Source organism: Centruroides sculpturatus, unplaced genomic scaffold (genome assembly GCF_000671375.1).
Source record: "Centruroides sculpturatus isolate CEXI.00-Female unplaced genomic scaffold, Cexi_2.0 scaffold927, whole genome shotgun sequence".
Taxonomy (NCBI): domain Eukaryota; kingdom Metazoa; phylum Arthropoda; class Arachnida; order Scorpiones; family Buthidae; genus Centruroides; species Centruroides sculpturatus.
Genome location: NW_019385272.1, coordinates 149,955 through 163,571, shown reverse-complemented (window position 1 = coordinate 163,571; position 13,617 = coordinate 149,955). Strand labels below are relative to the sequence as shown.

The following is a 13,617-nucleotide window of genomic DNA, read 5'->3' as shown; positions in this document are numbered from 1 at the left end:
TATATGTATTTTATTTTTGAGTCGAAAGGAAATATTTTCAAGTACTTGGATATGTGTGAATGGGGAAGGAATACTAAATAAATCTAAAGTTGAGACTCAAAGAATTATAGTCCCAAATTTGAGGAAAGGCCAAAAGATAAAACGTAGTGAGAAAGATTAAATAGACTTTCTGTTATGCAAATATGGACCCTTAATTTTCCAACCGTCCTCACTTCTTTATCTTTTGTCCTTTCTCTCTTTTCCCCGCATTTGGGTCTATAATCCTTTGAGTCCAACTCCGACTTTATTTAGTATTTCTTCCAGGTTTGCATGATTTGGCTACTTTGCTCCAAAGTTGGCTACCCTTTTTTCATTTTGCTGTAAAAAATACCATTTGGCGCATTGGCTATTTTTTGGGCTACATATTATTTATAAATATATTAGTCGAATAAAAATGCACTTTAAAATGGTGTTTTGTCAATTTTTATTAATTAGAGACCCAAATATTTGTGTTTTTCAAATACATTTTTGTTCGTCTCCTTTATAATAAATGAATTTATCCATTTCTAAGTAAAAATTAGAAGTGTCTGTAGAAGTAATTTTTTAATATATCCTTTTTTGTGATAAAGATTTAATACTTATTACTATAATCTAGATATGTTAATTCTTAAATATACTAGTATATTTAAGGATTGGGCCACAAGTATATATAATACACTTGTGGCCCAAAACTCCATGACATTTTCCAATGTGGCCCAGAGAAACAAAAAGGTTGGACACCCCTGCTCTAAAGTATGTTGCACTATCTGTGTAAAAAACACAACTTGCAAAAAAATTTAAATAATTACATTTTATTTTATGCTCTATTACTAAAAGCTTTACTTGTCCATTTGTCACTGAACCAATGCTCTCTGCCCACTGCAATCCTTTTTAATTCATAATAATCTCAAAACCCCATAGAAGCATTGATCTGTTTTAGATACTTTTTCCTTGGTCTTCCTTTATTTCCAAGAATTTTGCCTTCAAGGATAGTTTTTAGGAAATGATTGTTAGGAAACTAATAATCTATCAGTTTTTCCTTTCTTTTTCTTGCATTAACTTTTATTCTGTCATTTCCCTCAGAATTGTTTCATTTGTTTTATTTACTCTCCTGCATATCGACATTTCTGCTGCCTCCAGATGAGTCATCTCTTGCTTTTGTGACCATCTGCAAAATGCTTCCTATGCTTCCACACCATGGAATCAAAGGATTGACATCATGTCAGTGATGACAAAGTCAACTGGACTGATACCAGTGTCTTAAAGGACAGACACAGAAATCTCGATGGCTGTTAAATTCGTTTTTACACGAGCAATCGCTTGTGTAGGTGCTCAGATTTGGGATGAAGATGGATTGGGCTCAAGAAGTGCACTCTATAACTTGGTTACAAAAAAAATACCTGTTTATTTATCATAAACTATTTACAAATAGGCTGAATATAGGCTATTTACAAATGAAAGGTTGAACATTAGTTATTGACTATCAGGCCCAAACAAAATTACAGGGAACATGGCTAAGCATACTTTCAATGCAATTCCAACTACCATGTTAATAATTTACAACAAATGCCTTCAACTCCAGTATTTTCCCAATGCCTGGAAATGAGCTGAAATCAAGCTTATACCTAAAGCCCAGACAAGAACTAATGTAACAGCAAAAGACTTGCCCTATATTCCTACTACAAATCTTTGGAAAAATCCTCAATGCGTTAATATGTGAAAGACTGGAATTTAAAATGGAAAAGACAAATTTTCTCCACACCAACCAGCATGGATTCCGTAAAGACAAGTACGATTATGGCACTACACCAGCTGATCGAGGTAAACAAAACAAAACGACAGACATACACTGGCAGTATCGAGGGGTATTCGATCACATGTGGTGGCCAGCTGTCCTCTCAGCACTAAAAGATACAAATTGTCCTAAAAACATTTGCAGGCTCTACAAGAGTTTCCTTATGGAAAGAAAGCATAATGTGCAGCTCTAATGTTATCATGAGAGATATAAACAGAGAGTGCCCTGAGGGCTCTAGGTCTTGGCCAATTCTGTTGTAAGGAACCAAGTCTGAGCTTTATTTTTTATTTTACTCTTATTTTGCTTTCATTATATTTTGTTTGGGGCTTATGTTTAGTTAAGACGAAGGTTTCCTCACCATTCACCTTAGTAACTTAAAAATAGAAGAAAAACCAACTCACCGACGAAAGAAAAGCGCCGTAGAAAAATTCGCGCACACTTGCGCTTCCCAAGTGGAAAAAAGTAAGTCCGCACCGAGAAAAAGGGGGGGGAAGACCCCACAACCCAGTTAGGAATCGCTAAACCTTAAAAGAATAAAGCATTCCGATAATTGTTAAAAAGAATAATGTAAAAGGTTAGCGAAGTATTGTCGGAAAATAATCTGCCAGATAAACAAGAAAAATTTAATGTTACAGATAAGTATGTAAATGAGGAGAGTGAGCTCATTCAGAATTGTGACGTCACCTCACACTATAAAGCCTCTAACTCAAGTGAAAACGAACGAGGTGAATTCCTGATAGCAACGAGCTTTGGTGAGCTTTCGTAGCAGTGAACGAGAGAGGTGTCCGATAGGATTTTGAAGTTATTCAATTTGTGGATCGACGATTATAGAAAGTCTTGAGAGTTTGAGGAAATAGGTTCCTAGTATATTGAGGTGACGATTAGGATCTTTAATTTATAAGAATTATTGTTTATAAGTTAATTCTTTGATTTTGTCGAATTCCAAGGGGAACGGCTATTTCCGGCACACAGTAGTGTCGATAATCGTTGGGAAGTCGGAAAAATAAAATAGTACTTTACACTGTGGCTTGTGCAATATAATGATATTTTCAAACTCCAAGAAACTACCTTAGCAGACACCACTATCGATATATTAGGATTTGCTGATGATATAATGATACTGATAACACACAAAAGCCAAATCTTGCAGGTTCAAATGAACAAACTTCTAAACAGAAAAGAAAAAACTGATAATCAACCTAGCTAAATGTGCAAGTATACTTTTCCCACTTAATAAGAAACCAGCAATTGAACTGTCTGGGCATAGGATTAAACATAACTCTGACATCAAATACTTAAGATTGATGAGACTTTAACTCTATCCAACGAATGAGTTTAATATCGATAGCTAAAGCATACAGTCCGATGAATGCATTACAAGTAATTTCAAACATTCTACCACTGGACTTACAAGCTTTAAAAATCTACTGGAAATACCAACTTTTAGGTCATGGCAAAGAGCATTCAAACTCCCATTATCCATGCTTCCATGGAGTAACTTATAAAAGACATCCAGAACTACAGCCTGGACTCACAGCAAAAGACTAACATAGTTCACCCAGCAGAACCAAACCCGGAAATTACTGAGGCACCAGAAATAAATGACAAAACATACAATGTGTTTGCTGACAGGTTGAAGTCTGCTGAGGGCATTGGGTGCGCATTGGTTGTTCATAACACCTCTGGATGATCAATTTACCAGGCCTTCTTCAAGCTAGGAATGCAATGCTGAAACAACCAAGGTGAAAGTTTGGCTATTTTGAGGCGATTGCAATATATCAGACAAGCCAATGTTCAGAAACAAAACAATACACATCAGCAGCGATAGCAAAATGGCCCTAGCCCAAATCAGGAAATTATGCACAAAGCTAACTATAGTTCAAGAAACTACCAACCTTCTGACGCTACTTAGAGGAAAAGGGATAAAAATCCTCTTAAACTGGGTCAAAGGGCATGCTAGGATAACTGGAAATGAGTGAGCTGACCTACTTGCAAAAAAGGTGGCTAAGGCTGACATGCCCAACTCTCTCAACACCCTTCTATTGAGCCTGGTCAAGTCCCAGCTAGACAACATCATGACCCTGCTCTGGCAACAGAGGTGGGAAGCAGAAAAAAACATGCAAACTTGCCTTCCAATTTTTCCCAAGCATTCAGGACAGGAGGCACATGTCTTTTTACCATTCAACCTACATTACCACTCAAATTGTTACAGGACATGACAACTTCAAGACACACCTGAAGTGTTTCCTGAACAAAGGGAATGGGAAATGCCCTTTTGCCCTAGCTGAGGATTAAGATGTGCAGCATATCAACTTTTTGTGCACTAAATACAAACCTGAAAGATGAATTTTAGCAAGCACACTGAATGAATTCAGCAATCAAAAGACTCTACACTCTACATGCTCTTGAAACTTTCATCAGAGCTACTGACTTACTAAGCACTACCAGCTAGGCGAACTATCCAGCAAACAACTGGAGGTGACGTTTCAAGGTCATCCCAAATACCCAGGACTCCCACAACATCTGAGGCCCGACAGACCTTCCTCATGGAACTTATATCCGTGCAGACTTTCAACAGGTATGATGTAGGCCAACCAGTTTGTGCATGTTGAGTTATTTAAAGAGACTTCAAGTGTTGTACCCTCTGGTGCATGGTTCTTTAACACCTGCTTGTTCCTGGTCTAAGGTTTCTCTGCTTTCTTCTAATGGGTTTTTGTATGTATGTTCTTTTGTTCCAACCGAGGAAAGGGGGACCCAATGTTTTGTCAATGTTTCATTATCCTTCCCCCTGTACCAACAGGGATTGTAAATGTGATTGTTCGGAGGCCTGTGGCTATGCTGCTGCCATTTAAGGTTTCCACATTTTGCACTCCCTGGTTGTGGAGATCTTGTTGTACATGCCCTGTTCTGTTTGTTCCCTCCTCCAAAGCCAGCAGCTGTTGTTAGGCTTCCAAGTCTTATTCACTCCCCGATCAGTGGTGTTTTGTAACATGCACTTTTTCAGTTTATTATATACTCTTTCTTTTATTGTTGTTTTCTCCAAAGAAAGGAGGTTTTCTTTTCTACCCTCTTACGAGAGGGAATTGTACATATGTGGTTGTAATTTTGGAGCCCGTGGCCACTTGCCAATGCAGAAAGGACCTCTACTGCCTCTAACATAGGAGTTATGTAATTATGTTGCTATACTCTGTAATCTAATTGTATCTCTGGTTTGCTTAATTAATGGCACTCAGTGAACACTCTGAGTCTTATGCTTCACACTTTCCTGTCATCCTTTCTTTTTCTTCAACCTTCTCATTTCTGCTATAACTCTTCATCCTTCTCTTCCAAGGCTATACCGACTGGTCAAGGCTTCCTCATCTTTTAGTAGTAGTAGCAGCATGCATTAGTGGAATTAATGTTACCGAGTTTTTTGGTAGATTGGTTACTGTTTCCACATTTTATGTTAACTTTCCTTAATTTCAACAAAACAGCATGAAATAAAATGTAATTATTAATTAAATGTAATATAATGGGTTGCTGCATATAACATATTTCTACCATATTGTCAATAAAAGAAAAAAAACATCTCTAAGGCATTAATGCACAACAGTCAAAACTTTTTCACATAACATTGTAAAAATCACAGAAAAACCCTGTATTTTATGTTGTCCTGAATGGCATTCTCTTTTCATCAGGTGCTCTTTTTGTTGGTTTTTTTTTTTACCAAATACCCTGTATACATAAGAAAATTGAACAATTATTTATTGTGACGTCGTCACAATGCCAGGCTGCAATTTCTAATTGTATTTTTTAATATACTGTATATGCTTTCTACCTCAAATTAGTAGTGTCTTGTCCCTATACATCATACTTTTCCTGTTAGCAATAGAATCATAATGGTCATATATCTAACTCCTTTCAGACGAAAATTTTTGAATTGAAATAATGTGACTTCCAGTTTGCACCAGAAGTTCGTATATAGTTAATAGAGACCTCCTGCCCCTAATCTTTCCATATCTGGTCTTGGCTTTCATCTATCTAACTCTGCTCTCAAGATTAAAGAAAGACAAGTGGACAACAGTGGGAATTTATAAGTCTACAATTTTTTCAAATTGCATCCCAATGATAAAACTTGGATAAATGAGTAATTTGTCACAAATGCTACTAGCTAAAGGATGAATGAAATTTATATTTCTAACATAAGTATTGAATAGTTTAATATTAAATTCTAAAGTCTGTTATTTTATTCAAAATGATATATCTAGAAATTTTAAAAGTTCTTCACATAACAATAGTAATAAAAATAATACCCGAAGATAATGTAATTTATCAAATTCTCAATTTTTCCCCCACTTATAATTAGAAATATTAAGAAATGAACCAAGATATAAATCATCAATGTGTTCTAGAATAAGAATTTATTTGGCTTCATTTGTCTCAAGTAGAAGACTTAAGTAACTTCAATCTTTTTTAAAATGCATTACAATATAAATGAAACTGTCTAATATTAATATGCATAATATTAGTAAAGGAATTAGACTGTTACTCTATGGACCATGTACAAATTTGAATCACAGAAATTTGATCCAGACATCAAACCTGCAACAGTCACAAAAAAAAAGGTCCTCTTAGTCCTTGTATGGATTAAAAAAAAAGAAATGAAAAAATACTTTTGTTAAACATGTTTATTTAAAATGTTTTAAAATATATTGCATTGAAAAAATATAACAAATTTATGATACATTAGATACATATCAAAAAAAGGGGTCATTTGACCTCATATTATAAAACCTATTATTATAAAACCGCTGCTTTCAGGACCGTAATCAAGAGGGCATACATACATTGTTCTAACTTTCTTGAAAGGAAAGCAGAATTCTCACATATATATATTTATCAAAAACTTACATATAATAAATATTACATAGAAAATTTCTAAGAACGTTTTCTTCTAGTTATTAATGCTCTTTTAATCTGGAAAGCTTCAACAATATTCTATAAATAAAATAAACAACTGTTGTTATTATTTAGTGAAATGTACTGTACATTATTAGTTTTAAGTTTGTTTAAAAAAATTCTATGCCTATATAAATCATTTACAATATCTAAGTACAGTGGAATCCCGGTTAACAAATGTAATCCGTTCCACAAGTCCGTTCGTTAACCGGAGCAATTTTTCCCATAGAAATTAATGCAAATACAATTAATCTGTTCTAGCAGTCAGTGTTTTTTTAATTTTATTTGTAAAATGGGTTTTCTTTGATGAAAATATAAGAAAATGTTGTATCTATCATTACAGCAACAAATATGTAAACTTTATTTAATACAGTAGCACTGTGCATACCTTTGTTTCTATGGAGCTTAATGCCTGGAAGAGGAATTCCCCTCCATAAAAATATCGGGTAGTACTGCATCGGGAGTTTCTTCGAGTTGAGGTCACTTTTGATAAGGAATAAGAAAGTGATCTAAAGTTGATTGTCTTACTCTCTTAATCAAAATTTTTCTAAAATGCGCTAGCACAGTGTCGTTCATTAAATTAATGACCCTATTAGCCACAACTTTGTTAGGATGGTGCTTCTCAATAAATTCCTGCACATCATTCCATTTTCTGCAAATTTCCTTGATCTCAGCACTGGTGATTTCTTCCCTAGCCTCTCCCTCTGACAAATGCTCTTCTTGTAAGACTTTCATCTGTTCTTCCTGCATGGCAACCAGCTCTTCTGTCGTTAGTTCATTTTGATGGTCTTTCAGCAACTCCTCCACGTCTGCATCATCTACCTCTACTCTCAAACTCTTGCCAATGGACACGATTTCATGCACTACATCAGGAGAGCTCTCTTCTTCAAATTCCTGAAAGTTTCGCTCTGGGACACAAGTTGGCCAAAGTTTCCTCCAGGCCGATTGCAAAGTGCGGTGAGAGACCTCACTCCAGGCTTTGTCAATAAGGTTGATACAATGCAGGATGTTAAAATGCTCCTTCCAAAAAGCTCTAAGAGTTAAGTCGGTATCATTGGTAACCTGAAAACACATGGTAAACAGTGCCTTGGTATACAGCTTTTTAAAATTGGAAATCACTTGCTGATCCATTGGTTGCAGTAATGGAGTTGTGTTGGGTGGAAGGAATTTGACCTTGATGAAGTCATGTTCACTATCCAAGTCATCCTCCAAATTTGGTGGATGTGCTGGAGCATTATCCATTAAGAGAAGACATCTAAGAGGAAGATCCATTTCCTGAAGATAATTTTTAACAGAGGAGCAAACACTTCTGTGAGCCAATCCGTGAATAAAGTCTGAGTTACCCATGCCTTACTATTTGCCTTCCATTGTACAGGCAGTTTGGACTTTATCACATTTTTGCTCTTAAAGGCATGGGGATTTTCAGTGTTGTAGACTAAAAGTGGCTTGATTTTGAGGTCACCACTTGCATTAGCGCAAAATAAAAGAGTGAGTCTGTCCTTCATGGGCTTGTGCCCGGGAAGTGCTTTCTCTTCTTGGATTATGTATGTTCGTCTAGGCATTCTTTTCCAAAAAAGACTGGTCTCATTGCAATTAAACACTTGATTCTAGACTATCCTTCACTTTTTACAAACTCTGTGAATTCATCTACAAATGTTTTTGCTGCTTTTTCATCTGAACTTGAAGCCAGTTTGTCGATGAAACCTATCAAACCACCCTCGGCTCGCTTTAAAGTCCTGCCTGTCTGCACTTGTACTGGGTGTCTGGGTCAACAAGTCATTGTATAAATTTTTAGCCTTTTCACAAATTATAGCTTCACTAACACTGTCTACAACAAGTTGCTTTTCATTGATCCATATTAGCAACAGTTTTCCAACTTCATCTAAAACTTTAGATCTTTGTTTCGATATCACATTCACTCCTTTAGCCAGTTCGGTAGCCTTAAATGCTTTTTTGTTTTTAATAATTGTAAAGATAGTCGACTTTGCCACATTATATTCTTTAGCGATGTCAGAAACACAAATGCCATTCTCCTATTTTGCAATAATTTCTTTCTTTAATGCTACACTAAAACGTTTTCTATTTCCACTGTCACCTTTCTCTTTCTTTGGTGCCATATTGATTAAATATACAGTATAAATAACAAAACTAAAAAACAAAGTTTAGCACACTCGAAAAAGCAATGCTTACCTTGNACTTTGTTGGACAAAGTAAACTTATCTGTGATCTTACTTCACATTCTATGAGCAAATCCTTTTATTGTTTATAATAAAAAATAAAAGCAGCAAAATGCATTTCACATCATTTTTATGAGCTCTATTATATAAGCTTTTTTAACTTAGTAATTTCCAAGATTATCATGAAACTTGAGCAACCCATTTCTGGTTTATTAATGTTCAACTTTCCCTGGAAACATTTAAAATTTTGGTGATGCCATCTGTTATCATATTTTATTAGTTAAAAATATGAAAAGTTTTTTTTATCATAAAATGGCAAAAAGATTAATTTTGAGGGTAGGGATGGGTCTAAAAAGTTGTAAATATTAATAACAAATAAAATCATCATTAAGTTTGAGCCTACTGGAGATACACACGACCCCCATTATCTCCCCACCCCTCGACTTTTAATCACTAAACTTAATACTTTCCCTCAGTATAATAGCCAGAAAAGTAAAAACGATGATGTAATCAAGAACCTTGGAATGGAAAGAGTTTTTGCTTATCTTGATATGGGCTTGCCAAATTGATTAACTCCATAAAACAAACAGTATAAAAATTGATAATATAAATTATTTTTTAAAATTTCTCTTAAACTTTAAATTTAAATAAACATTGTAGAATGTATCTTTATATACCGTTATATTAAAGAATAGCTTTAATGTAACGATATAAAAAAATTAGTTATGCGAAAAATGTAAAAATAATAATGATTATATTAAGGATTTACAAATGCTGTTAATCGATTTGGTCTGTGAATGGCTCATAGTATGTTATGAACAAGTTTAAAATAAGATGACGGCGACTTTATCATCAAACATCAACGTATATATAATTTCTCTGGTGTTATCACATTTTTCATTTATGATATAGAAATAAGTTCTTTTCTTATTTGAAAATTGTTGCAACATTTATATGTTGTATGATTCTATATATTATAAATATTTACCTTCCATTCTTGAATTGTGACTGACATTATAATCTGATGTTGTTTTCCTCTTGAAGAACCTGTACTCTCTTTGTTTTGCTGTAAAATTGGTTCTATAAAAATAAAAAAATATATGTTTTTAAGTAATTATATGCAATGTAGTGCTTCAAATAATAGTTTTTACAGAGAAAACTTTTCTACTTTTCTAATTGTTTAATTTTTAACATTAACAAAATAAAAAATGAATGTTAACTATAATGGCAATATCTACATGTACAAAATGTGATAAGGTGAAATCTATTTTCAATTCATTAAGGCACTTGTATAAAACAAATGAAATTTATAATCATTTTGAAAATTATTTTATGTAGATTAGCCTTGCTGCATCTATTTTACTGTTTAATTTTACTTAAAATAATTATAAGCAAAGCATGTCCAATTCCGCTCTTGCCATATCAGCATTTCTCCCTGGCATTCTAGCTATTAAACTTACCTCTATCCAGTATAAAATTAATTTCCAATTATTTTTTAATTTTGTTATTAATGGAAAGATTATTGTAAGTTAAATTTTGGTCAAACAAACTGAGACACCCTTTTATTTGAAAAAGTAAAGTAAAGAATTCTTACAGATATGCGAGAAAGAAACAATAAACTATATTGAACATTAAGTTGATGACATTAAATCAATCAAGTTTGTATTTATTTATTTGCAGCCACTTTGGATCTGTGCAACTATATGTTGCTATGTCTAAGTAAGATCTTTGGATAACTTTAAACTTTAATTTTGAATTCTTCAGAACAAGGAAAGATAATTAACTGAGAAAGTAATTACACAAAAAATGCTGTATATTGGTGAAGTTTCTGATTAGCAAAGAGAGGAAATCTTAGTCAAAAGTAGCACAATGGTTTATGGCAGTTGAAGGTGTTATTGCTATGTATTGGATTTAGTAAAGACGTTTATATTTATATATATTTGCCTTGCTGGGTATGTTATGGCCAACTGAGTACTTTGTGTGGGAGTTTACAGGTCAAGAGCAGTGAATGCATCCCGAGTTGCCACGATAGTAACTGACAATGATTATATAGTAAATGTTAAATACACTGGAAGAGGAGATTGGACCGGAGGTCCTAGTAGTGTATGTTGAAATATGTATATACAGGTGAACCTCTGGCAATGCATCCAGAGGTTCAACTGTGTATATATATATATTTGAGGTTTAACTGTATATTAAAGCCTAGGTAGAGAGAGAGAGTCAAAAGGTCGCTGTTCAGAGGTTCAACTGTGTATATATATATTCTATATAACTAGTTATGTAATTATGATGTATAACTCTGCATAATTAACTACATAATTACAGTTTACAAGTATATAACTAGTTACAGTTCCAGTATTAATTGATAATTCAATATTAAAGCTCATAATAAGTCCTTATATTTTATTATAATAAAAAAAGAAACAATAATTTAGCCTCTGAATTACTTAAGAATAATTCTAGAAGAGAAATTATTATATTTATTGACTTAGACTACTTACAACTGACCATAGTTATAGTACATATCTGCTTATCTAGAGGATAATATTTGAGATCCATTGGGCAAGAAAGCACCAAAGATATCCTAAATTAATAAAGAAAATTCTATTTTAAGTTACGGATCCTTGACGTTACACTAAGAATCACCTACACACCTGATACTGTAAAGAACGTCTCCTTTGGGGTAGATCCTTAGCAAAACATTTGGCATAATGATTTCGTGGAAGTGTCCTTCCTTTTCATTAGCGAAAAATAAGTCGGGTTTCCAAATTTTATCCGGATCCGTCAACGTCAGATAACGTATTTGGCCGTTATAATCATTGAAATGCATCCTCTCGTCGGCCCATTGCTCCCTTAATGTAAGCTGCACTGTGTACTCCTGTAATGAGATCAGATACGTCACACAAGCACTTATCATACATCAGAGACTAATATATTTATATAAAATGGTAAAATTTATGACTTGAAACGTGTTTATTTCATTAAAAATCCCTTTAAAGGTTCTTACTTATTACTTTCAATAAAGGTAGGGCCATTTTTCCTCTCTGTTTTTTTCCTTTCTGCCCTATCTAAACGGGCAGAAAATATAATAAAGTAGGTATTAATTAAAGTAAACCGTACATTATTATAATCAATTATAACCTTTTTTATTAAGGACTTTATGGGGGTGATGTTGGTAATTACTTCCACTAAGTGTACACGAGTTTTCTCATCCTGTAAATCAGCGGTTCCTATGATTCACTTCAGTTGCTTTAACAGAGGGAAAGTATGGCGATCGTCAAAAATGAACCCCAAGATTTTGGACTCGGGACTTCAAGAAATGTAAGAAGTGGGTGGGGGTTCTGTATGTATGTGTATGTTGGGGGCACGATTTTGTTGGCCCAATTTGAAGCTTAATGACTCCCGTACCATTTGTCGAAAATTTCTGAAATTTTGCTGGGAGGTTTGTGTATTAGGGAGTTTAATGCTGTTAAATTTTGGCGGTTAAAGGTCGAAGGAATGGGGAGATAGAGGGAGATCACGTGTCGTATCACGAGTGGATCAGAATTANTTTTTTTTTTCGCTCAAATGGTGCATTAGCAACATTAGCGCAAAAACAGACCTTAAGATACCCATATAAATAAAAAAGATGTGTTCGCAAAATTAAGTCAGTTAAAATTTAATTGTTTATGCCATAACTATATATATTTTTTTTTTATAAATAATAAAAAAGAGTGTTCAAAATGGTTTATTTTGTACATATTTCAATATTTTTCATTCAAAATATTTTATAAACATAAAAATTGGCTTTTTTTAATCAGAAAAAGTCATACAGAAAGCAGTTAAACAAGAAAAACTTTTCTAAATCATTTATTTTATCGTTAGGTATTATTATAATAATAGACAAATGTCATCGTCTCTCGAAATTATCTTTCTTAGTTCACTGTTGATAGCCCGACACGTGTTCCGCAGCCATCTTGTATTTTCTCGCGTGCGTGGGATTGTGGGATCTCTCTTATGACTACAGTGGCTAGGAAATATACCTCGCGTTTTTTTATGCAGCGCTCGAGAAGCGCTTTACAGCGAACACACTGAAACTGGTTTCTAATTGGCCAATACTGCTCGTGACGTCATTTCGCTACACTCTCGCTGCATAAAAAAATGCGGGGATAGTGTCGAAAGCGCTTATATTCCTCCATTATAACCGTTCGGTCCATACATCGAGGTTAGTGACGTCACAGACAAGGTGGCGCTGATGTCAATCGTAGTGCTACTTTCGCTTTGGCTACGTGATATCCTTTCTTACAAGAACATCGAAAATGATTAAATTTGTGCTTGTAAAGTGAATAAATCCTTAGGAAATGGCTGAACAGAAACTTTACTGACTTGTGTATTTCTAATTTATAGATATTACTCTACTGTAATTTTTAATTCTTTTATTTTTGTCGAAAAGGGTGAGAAATCTACATGCATATTAATCTGTAATTTTTTAAGAGAGATTTTTCAAATATAAGGTGTATATGCATGGGTACTTGGCAGTAGACTAATAATCGTTTATTTGTACATACTTAATTTTGTAATTTTATATTGGGACAATAAAGTAACATTCTGCCTTTATATTTTATATACTGTGTAGAATTTAATTGTAATTTTAATATTGCTTTATACTATGTCACATAATACTGTGAACAGTATACAGTATTATGTAAC

General features: G+C 33.9%; 1 protein-coding gene across 1 annotated transcript in view; it reads right to left on the bottom strand.

Annotated features, from left to right (window-relative positions):
* Positions 1-6,226: 6,226 nt before the first annotated feature.
* LOC111637006 (EP300-interacting inhibitor of differentiation 3-like) overlaps positions 6,227-13,617 on the bottom strand; it is a 24,665-nt gene continuing 17,274 nt past the window's right edge. Inside the window, exons 9-10 of the mRNA XM_023382410.1 lie at positions 9,917-10,008; positions 6,227-6,790 (exon numbers count right to left, since the gene is read on the bottom strand). Coding sequence (XP_023238178.1) covers positions 6,731-6,790; positions 9,917-10,008 — 152 coding nt within the window. The 3' untranslated portion in view covers positions 6,227-6,730. The remainder of the gene's footprint in view (positions 6,791-9,916; positions 10,009-13,617) is intronic.